The sequence below is a fragment of the Notolepis coatsorum genome (assembly GCF_963971535.1).
Source record: "Notolepis coatsorum genome assembly, chromosome: 17".
NCBI classification, from domain to species: domain Eukaryota; kingdom Metazoa; phylum Chordata; class Actinopteri; order Aulopiformes; family Paralepididae; genus Notolepis; species Notolepis coatsorum.
Window position 1 is genome coordinate 9,378,311 of NC_140181.1, and position 18,179 is coordinate 9,396,489.

An 18,179-nucleotide genomic window follows, 5' to 3' on the forward strand; every position below is an offset into this window, starting at 1 on the left:
AGGTCAACATGGCGAGCGGAGTACCATAACAAATCGAACATTAGAAAGTCTTTTAACACTTTGGCTGCCATGGGTTAAATTAATGATATACCATAGATTGCCAGCGCTATTTGTCTATGGAGAAAGTCCCCTTCTTTGCAGGGCTATAACTTTTTAAATTCTATTGCTACATTGCCATTATTAGGGCCCATTCAAAGTCCTATATGTATTGTTCATTGTGTAGCAACGTTAAACTTTTTCATTCACATATTCATAGTAAAGTATGGTCTAATGTATAAGTATGTTTTCATCTCTTTCTGCAACTTTCTCCAGAACGTGATATATAGCCCCAAATGCATTATATTGATGATGAAATACAGTTTGATGGCAATCAGCGCGATATAAAAAATTCCAACTAGACGTACTTCTAGAAGTTACTACACGTCATCTGATGTTGACCGGATGGGCGAGGGGGCGTTTATAATTCCGTGGGCAGCGTTATACCAATCATCTAATGTGGGTCAAATGTTGATAAAAGCAGTTAGTATCGAAGATGGTAACGTTACACGCTGAAACTCACCCCAGTCTCCGCGCGCCGTTGGGCGATCATCGTCGAGTAGAAATTTTATCATTATGGGATATATTATTACCCGGTCCATCTCCAGCTTGTATAATGGTATATACGTCCAAATCATGTTGTTTATCGAGTTATTGGCAATCGATCGCTATGTAGAGTGACGAGCTAGAATGCCGGAACCTATCCCGAGTGGCCGGAAGCAATACGGACATGTAGCACAACCTCCACTGTGCTTCCTGTTAAGCGGTTGCGCGATCGGCCACCAGATGGCGCTCCTGAACCGCCAGAGAGCTCAGTGGGTCCTGCTGGTGGTTCTCAGACCAGCGGAGGGACATTATGGATCAGATCGCAGATTTTTGAAATATTGATATAAGGACGCTGTACAGCGTCCCCCGGCAACTTTAGCATCGCCAGCAATGACGCTGTAAAGCGTTTTTAGGCAGTCAAAGTGTTAATCTATGCTTTTTTCAGTGGATGTTAAGAAACTTTATTTCTATCGAGCCTAATTGCATTGCATCCAATATCGAAATCATTGGACTGTGGTGGTTTCAGTTGTCCTGACTGTGGTGGTTTCAGCTGTCCTGACTGTGGTGGTTTCAGCTGTCCTGACTGTGATGGTTTCAGTTGTCTGTCCTGACTGTGGTGGTTTCAGCTGTCTGTCCTGACTGTGATGGTTTCAGCTGTCTGTCCTGACTGTGGTGGTTTCAGCTGTCTGTCCTGACTGTGATGGTTTCAGCTGTCCTGACTGTGGTGTTTTCAGCTGTCTGTCCTGACTGTGATGGTTTCAGCTGTCTGTCCTGACTGTGATGGTTTCAGCTGTCTGTCCTGACTGTGATGGTTTCAGCTGTCTGTCCTGACTGTGATGGTTTCAGCTGTCTGTCCTGACTGTGATGGTTTCAGCTGTCCTGACTGTGATGGTTTCAGCTGTCCTGACTGTGGTGGTTTCAGCTGTCTGTCCTGACTGTGATGGTTTCAGCTGTCTGTCCTGACTGTGATGGTTTCAGCTGTCTGTCCTGACTGTGATGGTTTCAGCTGTCCTGACTGTGGTGGTTTCAGCTGTCTGTCCTGACTGTGATGGTTTCAGCTGTCTGTCCTGACTGTGATGGTTTCAGCTGTCTGTCCTGACTGTGATGGTTTCAGCTGTCCTGACTGTGATGGTTTCAGTTGTCCTGACTGTGATGGTTTCAGCTGTCCTGACTGTGGTGGTTTCAGCTGTCTGTCCTGACTGTGATGGTTTCAGCTGTCTGTCCTGACTGTGATGGTTTCAGCTGTCCTGACTGTGGTGGTTTCAGCTGTCTGTCCTGACTGTGATGGTTTCAGCTGTCTGTCCTGACTGTGATGGTTTCAGCTGTCTGTCCTGACTGTGGTGGTTTCAGCTGTCCTGACTGTGGTGGTTTCAGCTGTCTGTCCTGACTGTGATGGTTTCAGCTGTCTGTCCTGACTGTGATGGTTTCAGCTGTCCTGACTGTGATGGTTTCAGCTGTCTGTCCTGACTGTGATGGTTTCAGCTGTCCTGACGGCCCTATATTCTCTCAACATACATCGACATAGATTTACAGACACGAGCCACATGGTTACTGGAGGACAAGTTGACGTCAACGGAAGTGAAGTCAGTCACTGGCTCAGGTTAAATCAAGTTAAACCTGTTGCTACATCCAGTACAAACAAGGAGCGCCACTTGGTGGCCAAACATGGCACTGCAACCAAATAATAACACAATATAGTAGGCACAGACGAAGTTTCAAGTTTTGTTTTTATTTGTCACATATAAGGTACATGTACATTACAGAGAAATGCTTGGTTCTGTATGAGCCTCCTGAGATTGTGCTTCATACAGTAAAAGAAAGTTAAAAGATTAAAGACCAAACGCTATACAAAATATACAAAACTAAAGTACAAAATGCTAAAATGAGGTGAGGTCGACATATAGATTTACAGACACGAGCCACATCGTTACTGGAGGACAAGTTGACGTCAACGGAAGTGAAGTGAGTCACTGGCTCAAGTTAAATCAGGTTAAACCTGTTGCTACATCCAGTACAAACAAGGAGCGCCACTTAGTGGCCAAACATGACACTGCAACCAAATAATAAACCATGTTTTATTTGTATATGGTACATGTACATTACAGTGAAAATGTAAGCCCTAAGATTGTGCTTCATACAGTAAAAAATATATACAAAACTAAAGAACAAATGCAAAAATTTGGTAGGGATGTAGTGCAAATATTTGAGTAATACATGGATAAAATATGGTGCAGTGTTAAAAAGTGTCTAAAGTGAATGTTAACACATTGGGTGCCACGCAGTATGCCCATCTTTACCAGTGCTGTAACCCTATGGAGTGGCTCACCTTCTTTGCAGGGCTATAACTTTTTAAATATTATAGCTATATATCGACATAATACATTACTATGGCCCATTCAATATCGGGTATCTATCGCTCAGGATGTGGGAACGTTATATTTTTCCATTCATACATTGTCGTGCTAGTACCGTCGAGAATATAAGTATGTTTTTAGAGTGTATGGCAGTAATTCCTAGAACACGCGGTATAGGCCGCGTCGCGTATTATACATTATCGATTGGCGTTTCGTCCCTATACACGCTATATTAAAAATTTCAAATGCATATGATCGCTATACATTATGCTCCATCATGCGTGAAGGAAAGGGGGGGGGGGGGGTCGTTTATGATTCCTTGATTGTCAGTAACGGCTTTCTTTAGTAAGACACCATACGTTGATCGGATGGATTGCAATGAAATAAATGGACAATCGAGCTGGAAATAACGTTAGATTCCTCTTACCTCTTTTTTTTTTTTTCAATTTGATGTTAGATCCATTTTCCGTTTGTATGACGCAATAAACACAGAATAAAGCATATTGATTCTTGCGTCTCGAAAGCGATCCCATGCACTCGAGGTGTGTATATTGATCCACGTTACAAGATATCTCTGGCGGAGCTTTTTCCCCAGATGCACCGAGCGCCACTTCCGGTTTAGAGTGGGAGTGTAACTCGCTCCTTCTGAGTCTCTCTGTACCGGCCATGAGACTCCGGTAGCGCTTGCCTGACCGCAGCAGTGCAAAGAGGCAGTCGATTGGGTGACTAGAGACTGTTACACTGTCTAGTCCCCTGATGACCAACTCTCTCTCTCTCTCTCTCGCTCTCTCTCTCTCCCCCTCTCCCCCCCCTCTCTCTCTCTCTCTCTCTCTCTGTCTCCCCCTCTCTCTCCCCCTCTCTCCCCCTCTCTCTCTCTGTCCCTCTCTTTCTCTCTCTCTCCCCCTCTCTCTCTCTCCCCCCCTCTCTCTCCCCCTCCCCCTCTCTCTCTGTCCCTCTCTCTCGCTCTCTCTCTCTCCCCCTCTCTCTCTCTCCCCCCCTCTCTCTCCCCCTCCCCCTCTCTCTCTGTCCCTCTCTCTCCCCCTCTCTCTCTCTCTCTCTCTGTCCCTCTCTCTCGCTCTCTCTGTCCCTCTCTCTCTCTCTGCAGCACATAGTGAAGTGTCATGGCAACACGCTGCTGCCCCAGTTCCTGGGGATGTACCGCGTCAGCGTGGAGAGTGAGGAGACCTACCTGATGGTGATGAGGAACATGTTCAGCCACAGACTGGTGGTGCACAGGAAGTACGACCTGAAGGTGAGGGGGTCTGTCTGTCTGTCTGTCTGTCTGTCTGTCTGTCTGTCTGTCTGTCTGTCTGTCTGTCTGTCTGTCTGTCTGTCTGCAGCACCCACCTGACCACACCCCCTCTGTCTGTCTGTCTGACACCAGTGTCCTATAATCAGAGTTTATGCATAAAGGATTTGGCTTTCATGGACCACCAGTAACTTCAGCATTACTTGTGTTAATTCTGGTCGAATGCCTCGTCTGATTAAAACATTTAAACCTATCTTGTTGTTGTTGTTGTTGTTGTTGTTGTTGTTGTCAGGGCTCTATGGTGTCTCGTGAGGCAAGCGACAAAGAAAGGGTAAGAGATGTTGACATTTCTGCTTTCTCATTTCATGCCATCGGTCTCTTCAGACCGTTCTTAAATTAGATTAGATTCAAATGTATTGCAGCACAAGTACAGCACAACGAAAATACGTTTGGCATCCAACCAGAGTGCAAAATGTAACAGTAAAGTGTAATATAATATACAATGTACAGGTGATTAAACTGGGTATAAAATATATAAATGAGTACTACTGAGTAGGGGTGGGAATCACCAGAGGCCTCACGATACGAGACTATCATGACACTTGAGTCACGATACGATAGTATTGCGATGCTAAATATATTGCGATATGCTGAGTATTGCAATATTAATATTGCGATTTATTACCTTTTTTCAACTGCAAAGTAAAACGTTGTCGACATGTTTTATCTAATAAAATAAGTCTGTTCACCTCACTTCAATAATTTTTATTGCAGAACATGGTATTTTCTCAAGCAGACGGATGTCAACACTGTAATCTGTGTTGCATGTACCTGACAAACTGAACTGTTTGTATTACAGTCATATTCCAACTTAACTGAATGCACATGTGTGTGTGGACTACTGTACTACTACAGGTATTGAAATGAACAATGCAACTTCCCTATAAAAAAAAAAAATAATTTGTTAATTTTTTTATAAAAAATTAACTATCGATACTTGGCGTCCCTGTATCGATACAGTATCGCCACGCAAAGTATCGCGATACTACTACGTATCGATTTCTTCCCCCTCCCCTACTACACATGGTAGTCTTTTTTCAAAGTGGACTACTTTTTATTTTATAAATGTTCCACAAATAAGGGGTTTCCTTTGTTGTAACAGGTAAAAACAGCAATAAAAAGTCAAACATTTTCTTTTTCTTGCTTTATAATTCCGTTAATGCAACAAACTGTGTGCTATAAGTATAAAGTGTAAAAAGATCGCAAATTGCTTTGGGTACGCAATTGTCAGGCGTTTTATGCTAAATGTGGGGTATGCTTGGGGATAACTATATATAAAATGTTATACACTGTTATCTTCATTTTAAGGGTAAATTGGTTTTGCGGCTCCAGAGGAATTTTATTTTGTGGGAGGGGGGGAAATGGCTCTTTTGATAGTAAAGGTTGCTGACCCCTGAGATAGATATATACACTGTAAGAATGAATAAGATGAGAATAAACTTTATTGTCCCCGAGGGGAAAATGTACTAGGAACTGTGCTGCATCAGTCTGCGATAACGGTGTAAAAAAACGAAGAAAAAATATATATACAATCATTCATTCAGTTTAGTAAAAAAGGACTTCAGACAAATATGACAATACATAGAGACATGCAACCATAATTCACAAGTAGGTAAACTCATTTCAAAATGCTTCATATTGCACCTTTCCCTTGAATTGCACCTTACCCTAATTAAATTGCAACAAGATTTGGACTTGGACACGAAAGAAAGAGGTGACGGCCTCGTTAGAAATATATATATATATACAGCATTATTACATGGCGTTTTAACATTCGCCGAAATGCTTGATTGTGATTGGTCAATAGCCCCCGACAGCGGTGAATAATTTTTCGATAACCACCGGTGATTATTGTTTTTCGCAGCTGGAGTAATCAAGCCCCACTGACACACACTGTTTCAGTGCAATCAGACACACCTGCCGGGCTGCCCGCGATAATAATAATCACTTTATTTGGGCTGACAGAGCCACAGAACAACTGCGTCTGCATTTGATCTCGTCTTGTAGATTTTGTAAAATGAATTGGGTATATTGTTAGTAAGTTAGCCATGTAAGAAGCGGGATAATGTATAGCTCTACTCTGTCATCATCGCAAAATAATTGACCTTCACTGACGTTTAAAACACCTCGCCGAGGCGCCTCGGTATTTTAAACTCTGTGTCGGTCAATTATTTTGCGACAATGACCTCGTAGCTTTACATTATCCCTTACTTATTGTACATTCTCTGGTGCTGAACACGTCTCCTCCTCAGGTGAAGGAGCTTCCTACGTATAAAGACATGGACTTCAGGAACAACATGCAGAAGGTCTACGTGACTGAGGAGCAGAGGGAGAAGTTCATGGAGAAGCTCAACAAAGACGTGGAGGTGAGTTCTACGAAAGCCCTGACGTTTAGCTGCTGTTGCAGACCTCCACCACACGGGGGCAGAATAAACATCCTCCACTTGTCTCTCTCCACTGTAACTTGTGTCGTCTCCGTTGCCGTTTCTTGCCGGGAGGGCTGAGCGTGAGATGTGTCTCAGAGAGTTGAGGTTGTGTGTCGTCATCGGCGTATTGTTTTCACCCATTTGTGTGATTGAGCTGATCTCCCCTCGAAGCACACGGCGCTCGCACCTGCATGCACTCAACATTTGAAATGTTTATTTATGTCCACATTAGTGCAAGGACGCCTCATACAAAGGACATAAACACTGCCAGTGCAGTCAGAAAGTATGAATGAACAGCCAGTTACAAAGTGCATGGACGGCAGAACGCTGTTGCATACAATACACAGTATGGCTGAACTACTTGTCAGACACATCGATCGGACACGAATCATGGGTAAAGGAAACGACGCCTCCTCCAAATTGAGCGGCTTCCTATAATAGCTGATACTGAGCAGTACCTTGCCAACTGCTTGGCCTTCCTTTTGGGGAGACCGGCTATTTGTAGGCCCCCCTCACAACCAACTTGTGCACATGCCCTAGGCTGCCAGAGATAAAAACTAGAAGTGTACATCTGTAGCCTAGCTGTGAGATGGTCTGCTGTAGCTGTTGGTATTTCAACACTTTGGTTAGAAACTAGAGGATTCTTCTAAGCTGTACAGCCAACCTCAAGACAGACAGACAGACAGACAGACAGACAGACAGACAAAAAATACCAAGTTCTAGGAGGAGACCAGCTTGTCTCAGAGGACATTGTGTTGTTGTTGGAGACCAGCTTGTCTCAGAGGACATTGTGTTGTTGTTGGAGACCAGCTTGTCTCAGAGGACATTGTGTTGTTGTTGGAGACCAGCTTGTCCCAGAGGACATTGTGTTGTTGTTGGAGACCAACTTGTCTCAGAGGACATTGTGTTGTTGTTGGAGACCAGCTTGTCTCAGAGGACATTGTGTTGTTGTTGGAGACCAGCTTGTCCCAGAGGACATTGTGTTGTTGTTGGAGACCAGCTTGTCTCAGAGGACATTGTGTTGTTGTTGGAGACCAGCTTGTCCCAGAGGACATTGTGTTGTTGTTGGAGACCAGCTTGTCCCAGAGGACATTGTGTTGTTGTTGGAGACCAGCTTGTCCCAGAGGACATTGTGTTGTTGTTGGAGACCAGCTTGTCTCAGAGGACATTGTGTTGTTGTTGGAGACCAGCTTGTCCCAGAGGACATTGTGTTGTTGTTGGAGACCAGCTTGTCCCAGAGGACATTGTGTTGTTGTTGGAGACCAGCTTGTCCCAGAGGACATTGTGTTGTTGTTGGAGACCAGCTTGTCCCAGAGGACATTGTGTTGGAGGTAGGGTATATATATATTTTCCTCAAACGAAATCCTCAATTTGAATAAAGTGATTAATCTGATTTAAATTAGTCTTTTTTGTGTGTATTAAATCAACTTTCTTTAATGAATATAACAATATAACAGTTTTTAATACTATAATATTAGTGTAGCCTAATCTTTATCTGCAACTGTGAAGAAAAACCCCATTGGTTTAAACGGAATCAATAGACGCATAAAAGAATATAAAAAAAAATAAAAATAAGAAATTCAAATGTTGATTTAGAATTCGAATGCCAACGTAACAAATGAAGGTCTGAACGTTCAAATGTTTGAACTCAGCCCTAGTTGTTGGAGACCAGCTTGTCTCTAGGGCTGAGCCCAAACGTTCCAACGTTGGACCTTTGTTCGTTACGTTGGCGTTCGAATCTTAATTAACACTATGGGTGCCGGCCAGAAATCCGGAAAATGACTGTGGATTGCCAGCGCTATTTGTCTATGGAGAAATTCCCCTTCTTTGCAGGGCTATAACTTTTTAAATTCTATTGCTACATTGCCATTATTAGGGCCCATTCAAAGTCCTATATGTATTGTTCATTGTGTAGCAACATTAAACTTTTTCATTCACATATTCATAGTAAAGTATGGTCTAATGTATAAGTATGTTTTCATCTCTTTCTGCAGCTTTCTCCAGAACGTGATATATAGCCCCAAATGCATTATATTGATGATGAAATACAGTTTGATGGCAATCGGGGCGATATAAAAAATGTCAATTGGACGTACTTATAGAATGATCTACGTATGATCTGATGATGACCGGATGGGCGGGGGATCGTTTATAATTCCGTGGGCAGCGTTATATCATTCATCTAGTGTGGGTCATATGTTCATCATAACAGTTTATATGGAATACGATCAAAAATAACGCTGAATCTTACCGTATCCTCCTCGCGCCGTTGGGCGATGAGCGTGGAACAGTCATTTACCTATTATGGTATGTAGAAATATTGGCTCCATTTCCAGCTTGTATAATAGTATATATGTCCAAATCATGTTGTTTATCGAGTTATTGGCAATCGATCGCTATGTATTGTGTCGAGATCGAGTCCCGGGAGCCAAACAGAGTGCCCGGAAGTAATATGGCCGACCAGCACAACCTCCATAGCACTTCCTGTTTGGCGATTGCGCCGATCGGCCACCAGATGGCGCTCCTGAACCGCCAGATCTCAGGCCAGCGGAGGGGAAATATGAATCCGATCGCAGGTTTTTGAAATATTGATATAAGGTGCTCCGGCAACTTGAGCATGGCCGGGAATGACGCTGTAAAGCGTTTCCCGGCAGTCAAAGTGTTAATGGGTTCGAACCTCCGCTTTAATTTTTATTTACTTTTTTATTATTTCAGTTTACATTTTTTACATTGATTTTACATGAAAAATATATATCAGAATGTGATATATATCAGAATATCACAGTACTACAGTATGTTGTGTTTACAATAATTCGAAAGTCACGCACGAACACGGGACAACGAACAGACTAGTCGGGATGAGGAGGGGTCCCCGTCATACATTATCAGGAGGAAATGAATCAAACATGCAAAAAAAGACAAGAGAGACTCATTCACCCATCTTATTTCATAATACAACGTTTTTCCGAATGGACGTTTTTGGATTAGACCAAGTGTAACTATGCAGTGATGCAGAACTTTCCCAGCGGAACAAACTATTTTTTTTTGCATGCTTAAAATAAAACGAATGTTTGAACGTCCGTTCTAAAAACCCTGGTGAAGTTGGAAGCCCAAAAACAGGCTTCGGGGAAACGGCTCTACTTGTCTCAGAGGACATTGTGTTGTTGGAGGAGACCAGCTTGTATGTGTTGTTCATCTCCATGACTAATAAAGACTCCTCCTCCTCCTCCTCAGTTCCTGGTGAAGCTGAAGATCATGGACTACAGCCTGCTGCTGGGGATCCACGACGTGGGCCGCGCCGAGCGCGAGGAGGAGGAGGGCGAGGAGCCGTCTAACGACGAGGACCAGGAGCCGGAGAACGGCCTGACCACCCCCGCCGTGGGCTCCTATGGCACCTCTCCCGAGGGCATCGCCGGCTACATGTCCTCCTGCAAGCCCCTGGGCCCGGGGGAGTTCAGCCCCTACGTGGACGTCTACGCCCTCAGGAGCGCCTCCGGTACGTCACGGACCCGGGGGGCCCCCAGGAGAGGAGACGCCGCCCTCCGTCTCACGCTTGTGTCACGAATCTCTTTTGATTTGATCTTTATTTATCTCGGAACAACCATGAACACACAAACTTGAGAATTATTACTTACTTACCGTAAAAATATATCTTCCTACTAGACATGGAAGCAATTGTCAACATGGCTCAAGAGACGAATGGTTTTGTTGGAGAAGGGACAGAAAGAAGCAACGCTTATCTGGTCCTGCCCCTTCCTTACAATATCATATTAATATGTAATATAGGTTATCTATCAATATCATACCTATCCACTACAGCAAAAGATAAATAAATAATTACAAAAATACTAGACATGTTAATAAATCCTGAGATAATTGCAATACAATAATAATAATAATAATTCATTTAATTTATATAGCGCTTCTCAATAACCCGAAGTCGCTGACAGTAGTCGGGAGCAGGGGTACAAACAAAGAAACGAAAGCAAAGAAACAAAAACAAAACAAAAGGAACATGAGACCATGGGGGGAACAGGGGAGACAGCCTGATGGCACAATGTTGAGCTACTACTTAACACATCCGGTGCCGTTAACGTAGAACTACGTTTCTGTCCCCCGATCGTTGAGTGCCGGAAACGTAGATCTACGTTTTTCTCACGGTATTTCTTTTATTCACTATTGCATTCATAATTCAGCGGGGCACCTTGTGCATGCTGTACTGAATGTGTCTGAGCTGGCAGACGGTCTTATACCGCCCTCTAAACAGACGGTCTAAACAACATTGCATGTGTGCACGAGGAAGGATAATAATTATGATCTAGCGTTGATTTCAGGAAGATCCGATAATCAGGCGAAAAATTACAACGTGTTTATTGAATTACACAAAAACGCAGTTTTCGCGTCTTTTCCCTGGAATGACTCAGAAGCACAGAAACTATATTCATATTAAAAAACGGTATAAAACGGAAATGTACGGATGAAAAAATTATCTGTTTTTTGCACATTGACCAGAAGCAAGTCACTGAGACTCGACGGCGTTATTAGACCCATAGCTATACTATAAAATATAGGTTTAGCTCTACAAACTACAACTACGTTTACTAGGGATGCCCCCCGGACCCCGGTTTTAAACGGGAACCGGTACTATATTAGAAAATACCGGAGTATTTATAAGCTCCGACGTCCTCGGTACTGCTATCGATACTCTAGAGAAATTATTATTATTATTATTATTATTATTTAAAAGTTGCGAACGATCTCTCCTCTCTCTGTCTCTGCACGAGAAGCGAGTCGCAGCGAGTCATTATTACACACACTCCTCGCGAGTCGCGCTACACATACATACGGGTACTCCTTAATGAAAGCGCTGTCAATAGTATGCAGCTGCAGCACGTCAGACCGCAGCGCTTACAAGCCCCGCACATACAAGCCCCGCACACCTGATGTGCTGCAGCTGGAAGCATCTCAGCGCTGTCTCCGTGCTGACGCGCGCTGCATGGACTGAGTCGTGATGGCGGATAGAGCGAAGCGTTCACAAGTGCAACAAAACATTTGCCAGTAAGGGTGGCAATACGAGCAATCTATCAAAACATTTGTTTGCAAAACACTATTAGTTTGCAGAAATGCGCCGTATTCGACTGCCTTGCGCGCAGTGGTTCATCTGCATCCACGTCCACTGCAGCCGGTAAGCCAAGATACGGAGTTTCCTAGGCTAATAACGAATTATTACAAATAGGCTAATAAACAAAATAATTGTTTAGCTACACTACAATCTAAAAACTTTTTATAGATCGTCAAGCTGAGGTCAGCCACCAATGTGTCCCAGTGAGCCCACCACACATCCTCCTCGACCCTCTACCTCCACCACCCAAAGTCCTTTCTCCCTAGCAGCTAGAGGAAAGATGACAGAGGATAGGGTGAACGAGTGTCACAGGGCTGTGACAAAGTTTGTTGTCAAAGGCCTGCACCCGTTCTCTACAGTGGAGTCCAAGGACTTTAGGTAACAACTAATCATTCAGTGTATATCGTTTTTTTTGTATACATAGTTGTCTAACTTGTCTGTTGTTGTTATAAGTTATTATTGAAGCAGCTATTCCCACCACTCCACACAAATTTACAATAATTCAATCATTTCTAATCTTTACTGTAGGGAGATGACCAATGCTCTCAACTGCAAATATAAAAATCATAAAAAAATTATCAAAAAGAACCGATAAGAGTATCGATAAAGTACCGAACCGTTAAGCAGTATCGATAGGAGTAGTAGTATCGATAAAATCCTAACGATACCCATCCCTAACGTTTACATGGGTTTAATGGACGGCAAGGAAGAGGTCACTTCCCGGAAGGGGCGTGGCACTCAATGTCAAGTCAAGTCAAGAGTTTTATTTGTCACGGCATACGGATATACAATGAAATGCGGATGGTCTTGCCCGCAACGATGTGCAATTGGTACAACATATAATAGAATCCAATACAAAAAATGTGTGCAATAAAATTGTGCAATAACAGGTAGCAGGTAACAATAAATGTGTGCAATAACGGGTAACAGTTAACAGTTAACAGTAGTAGTAATAGTAGTAGTGCAATACACTGTTACTGTTGCTAATACTAATTTAAAGTGGCCTTTCCTTTTGGCAATAAGTGAGGGTGCGTGCGGCCTGAGTGTGTGCCCGCTCATGCTAAAGTGTTACAGTGGTACTCAATGTTCATTGTTCAGGACTCTGATGGCCTGGGGGAAGAAGCTGAGCCTAAGCCTCTCTGTCCTAGTAGCTGGGGTTCGCAGGCGTCTGCCTGACCTCAGCAGCTGGAACAGGCTGTTATTGGGGTGGTGAGGGTCTTTCATTATCCTGCAGGCTCTGGATTTGCACCTCTTGTTGTATAGAACCTGCAGGGGAGGTAGTGCAATACCCGTGGTACGCTCGGCTGAGCGCACCACTCTCTGTAGGGCCTTCTTGTCTTGTGCCGTGCTGTTTCCATACCAGGCAGTGATGTTTCCAGTCAAGATGCTCTCTACAGCTCCTGAGTAGAAGGACTGGAGTATCTTCCCCGATACTCTGAACTTCCTTAACTGTCTCAGGTGGTAGAGGCGCTGTTTCGCCTTCTTTACTACTGTGTCTATGTGTGTTGACCATGTCAGATCCTCTGAGATGTGGACCCCCAGGTACTTAAAGCTGCTCACCCTGTCCACGGTAGCCCCGTTAATCAAGTTTCAAGTTTCAAGTTTCTTTAATAGTTGTCATACAGAAGTACAGAATACTTTTGTACAAAATGCTTCTTACTGTTGCGCTCCAGAGACTGTGCAAGACAAGATAAGTATGAAATAAAATAACATAGTAAAATTAGAAGTAAAAAAACGAGGTCACAGTGTTCAGTTTAGACATATGTACAATGTTCGATGCAGAATAGACGTAGTTACCATACAATATACAATACTGTGCAGTGTACTAATATATAGGGATGCTCGATATTGGCTTTTTTACCGATACCGATATTCCGATATTGTCCAACTCTTAATTTCGATACCGATACCGATACCGATACCGATATCAACCGATACCGATATATGCAGGGTTTCCCCCCAAAAAAACTGAATAATTTCAGGTAATTAATAATTTCACTGGATGCATTCAAAAGGCTTTCTAAATGTAAGCATTATCTGTGCAAAATATGATAATTAAAAAAGTAAAAATTAACATTACATATCTCTTGTTGTTGAATTAAACCAACATGCATACTTTTGACAATAAATAAAATAAGAATTGGTTCTTACTTGCTTGCCTGGGTAAATAAAGGTTAAATAAATGTAAAAAAAAAAGATTTTTTTTTTTTTTGTTTTTTTTTTTTTTTTTTCCTTCGATACCGATATTTTCCGATATCACATTTTACTGCCGATATCGGCCGATAATATCGGTCGGCCGATAATATCGGACATCCCTACTAATATACAATACTATATAGTGCAAGGCAGAAATGGAGAAATGGGACGAGGTGCAATTTAGGTACAATTCACAGTAGGTGTACGAGTTGTAGTGCAAATCCTTTATCAATAAATATAAAGTGTAAGTGTGTTTGTGTGATCTAAAGTGTGGAGAGTGGGTGCTGCAGTGTGTTGTTTGTTTGAGTGAGTGTGTGCGTGTGGGTGTGTGTGCTGTGTGCATTTGATGGTTGTTGCATAGTGATTATTGTTCGTTTAGCGATTATTGTTCGTTTAGCAGCCTGATGGCCTGGGGATAGAAGCTTCTTCTGAGTCTTTCTGTGCTCGCCTTAAGACTCCGGTATCGCTTGCCTGACCGCAGCAGTTCAAAGAGGCAGTTGTTCGGGTGGCTCGAGTCCTTAATAATTCTCTTAGCCTTCCCCTTGCACCGCTTGTTGTAAATGTTCTGGAGGGTGGGAAGCCCCCCTCCAATTGTGCGTTCGGCTGAACGTGTCACTCTTTGTAGTCTGCTACGGTCTTGTGCAGTGCTATTCCCAAACCAGGAGGTGATGTTGCCGGTCAGGATGCTCTCTATTGTACATGAGTAGAAGTTCCTAAGGATCTTCTGACTGACTTGGAACTTCCTTAGGCGCCTGAGGAAGTAGAGGCGTTGTCGTGCCTTCTTCACAACACTGTCAATGTGTGTGGTCCATGTCAAGTCCTCGGATATGTGGGCTCCGAGGTACTTGAAACTGTTCACTCTCTCAACCGGTGCCCCGTCGATGCTGAGGGGGCTGTAGTCCTTGACCCCCGACCTCCTGAAGTCCACAATCATCTCTTTTGTTTTGCTGACGTTCAGGGAGAGGCAGTTCTCCTGACACCACTGTGACAGGTTCTCTACCTCTTCCAGGTAGGCCCTTTCGTCGTTGGCAGAGATCAGGCCCACCACTACTGTGTCATCAGCAAATTTGATGATGGTGTTGTTGTTCCGCTGTGCTACGCAGTCATGTGTGTACAGGGAGTAGAGGAGGGGGCTCAGAACACAGCCCTGGGGGGCCCCTATGTTGAGCGTGATGGATGAGGAGGTGCAGTTGCCGGCTCTTACCACCTGGGGTCTGCCCGTCAGGAAGTCCAAGACCCACTGGCACAGGTCATAGTTCAAGCCCAGGTCCCTGAGCTTGGCTATGAGTTTGGAGGGGACTATGGTATTGAATGCTGAGCTGTAGTCGATGAACGGCATTCTCACATAGTTCCCCTGCCTCTTGTCCAGGTGTGATGCTGCTGTGTGCAGCACATGGGCTATGGCGTCCTCCGTGGACCTGTTGGGGCGATATGCAAATTGCAGAGGGTCCAGGTTGATGGGGAGGGAGGAACAGATGTAGCCCTTCACTAGCTTCTCAAAGCACTTCATGGCTATGGAGGTGAGGGCTACAGGGCGGTAGTCGTTGAGGCAAGCGGGCGTAGATTTTTTGGGTACAGGGATGATGGTGGACTTCTTCAGACAGGTGGGGATGACAGCCTGTTCCAAGGACAGGTTGAAGATGTCAGTGAATACCGGGGCCAGTTGGTCGGCACAGACTTTTAGGACGCGGCCGGGGATGCCGTCCGGTCCTGCTGCCTTCCTGATATTCACTTTTTTAAAGATCCGTCTCACCTCATGCTCTGTTACCCTGAACACTGAGTCTCCATCAGCAGACCCCCCCCCCCCCCCCCCCCCCCCCATTGCCGTGGTTTGTAGGCTGGTGTTGTTATTCACAGCCTCAAACCTCGCATAGAAGGAATTGAGATCATTTGCTAAGGAGATGTCACTGTTCAGTTTGAGGGGGGTGCCTTTGTAGTCTGTCATTGTTCTGAGGCCCTGCCACATGCCTCTAGAGTCAGCCTGTTCAAACTGAAGTTCAACTTTATCCCTGTAACGCCGTTTTGCCTCTATTACTGCTCTCCTGACGTTGTATCTTGCCATCTTGTGTTCTTCCATGTTGCCTGTCACCAGCCCGGTGTTGTATGCTGATGTGCGCACTTTCAGAGCCTCACGGACGGATTTGTCTACCCAGGGCTTTTGATTTGGGTAGATTTTAATTTTGGTGGAGGGGATTGTTTCTTCTACCTGAGTACAGACATAGTCAATCACCGTTTCGGTGTATTCGTTAATATTGGCTGTGTTATCACGGAATACACTCCAGTCTGTGCATTCCAGTGCAGCTTGGAGTGACTCCTCTGACGTCACGGCCCAACGCTTAACCTCTCGCGAGACCACCGGCGTTCGCTTGAGACTTTGTTTGTACTTTGGCAAAAGAAATATTGCGGCGTGATCGGACTTACCGAATGGACTAAGAGCCTGTGACTTGTACCCATTCTTAAATTGCGAGTATACATGGTCTAATATGTTCTCGCCTCTGGTGGGACAGGTCACATGCTGATAGAAATTCGGCAACACCTTTTTAAGACGCGCGCTGTTGAAATCACCCAAAACCAAAATGGCAGCGTCAACATTAGCTGCCTGGAGTTTGTTTACCTCGTCGTGAAGTTTTGAAAGTGCGACCCCAGTGTTCGCGTGTGGTGGAATGTACACTCCGATGAGGATCAGTGGTGTGTGTGTCTCCTGCTGTCCTCTCCTATAATCCACGATCAGCTCCTTGGTTTTACCAATGTTCAGGAGCAGGCTGTTGTCCTGGCACCAGCGTTCCAGTACCTCAACCTCCTCCCGGTAGGCCTTCTCGTCGTTGTCCGAGATCAGCCCCACCACCACTGTGTCGTCTGCGAACTTCACTATGGAGTTGGAGCTGAACTTGGCCACACAGTCGTGTGTGTATAGTGAGTACAGCAGGGGGCTTAGAACACAGCCCTGGGGGGACCCGATGCTCAGGGTGATGGTGTTGGAGGTCTGACCCCCCACCCTGACCGCCTGGGGTCTTTCACTCAGAAAGTCCAGTACCCAGGCGCTCAAGGCGGAGCTCAGACCTAGCTCGATCAGCTTGTCCACCAGTCTGGTGGGGACTATGGTGTTGAACGCTGAGCTGTAGTCAATGAACAACAGTCTCACATAGCCCCCCTTCTGACGGTCAAGGTGGGAGAGGGTGCTGTGCAGTACCTGGGAGACCGCGTCGTCAGTGGACCGGTTTGTCCTGTATGCAAATTGCATAGGGTCCATATCACTGGGGAGGGAGGCACAAATGTGGTCCTTGACCAGCCTCTCAAAACATTTCATGACCACAGAGGTGAGTGCCACCGGTCTGTAGTCATTTGGACATGTTGGGGAGGGTTTCTTCGGTACAGGGATGATGGTAGACATCTTGAAGCAGGCAGGGACCACCGACTCCGCCAGGGATTGATTAAATATGGCGGTGAACACCGGGGCAAGCTGGTTGGCACAGGACTTAAGTATGCGTCCTGTTATTCCATCTGGGCCAGCAGCCTTCCTGGTGTTCACCTGCATAAATGCTCTTCTCACACTGTGTACCGTCAATGAGAGAGCGTCCCCCCCCCCCCGCGGATGCCCCCCCCCCCTCCACAACAGCCGGCGCACCAGTGACGTCACTAGCCGTTGGGCTAGCAGTGCCACTGTTTGCACCAAACCGAGCGTAAAAGGTGTTGAGCTGGTCCGCAAGGGAGGCGTCGTCGCTCCCCATTGAGGGGGCGCTGACTTTGTAGTCAGTTATAGCCCTCAGTCCCTGCCATAAGCCTCTTGTGTCATTCTGTGCCATTTGTGCCTCCATCTTGTCGGCATACGTCCTCTTAGCAAGTTTGACAGCCTTGCGCAGAGTGTAGACTGTTGTCTTGTACTCTTCCATGTTTCCTGACTCTCTGCCCCGGTTATAAGCAGTGGTGCGAGAGTTCAGGGCTGCTCTGATGGTACTGTCCACCCATGGTTTCTGGTTTGGGAACACCCTCGCCTTCTTTGTGGGGACGATACTATCAGCCAGTGTTGTTATGAATGACACCACAGCGTCTGTGAAATCGCTGACGTCACTGTTACTCCTCCTGAACATTCCCCAGTCGGCGTCATCTAGTGCGTCCTGAAACGTGGCCTCTGATTGGTCGTCCCATTTTTTTACCTCACGTGACACGACGGCGTCACGTGATCTCTGTTT

General features: G+C 45.1%; 1 protein-coding gene across 1 annotated transcript in view; it reads left to right on the forward strand.

Annotated features, from left to right (window-relative positions):
- The window catches only part of pip4k2ca (phosphatidylinositol-5-phosphate 4-kinase, type II, gamma a), a gene marked incomplete at its 3' end in the record, with an annotated part of 66,628 nt that overhangs the window by 27,687 nt on the left and 20,762 nt on the right, over positions 1–18,179 (forward strand). Inside the window, exons 5-8 of the mRNA XM_084332689.1 lie at positions 4,042–4,188; positions 4,478–4,516; positions 6,498–6,611; positions 9,906–10,167. Of these exons, the coding sequence (XP_084188815.1) occupies positions 4,042–4,188; positions 4,478–4,516; positions 6,498–6,611; positions 9,906–10,167 (562 nt within the window). The remainder of the gene's footprint in view (positions 1–4,041; positions 4,189–4,477; positions 4,517–6,497; positions 6,612–9,905; positions 10,168–18,179) is intronic.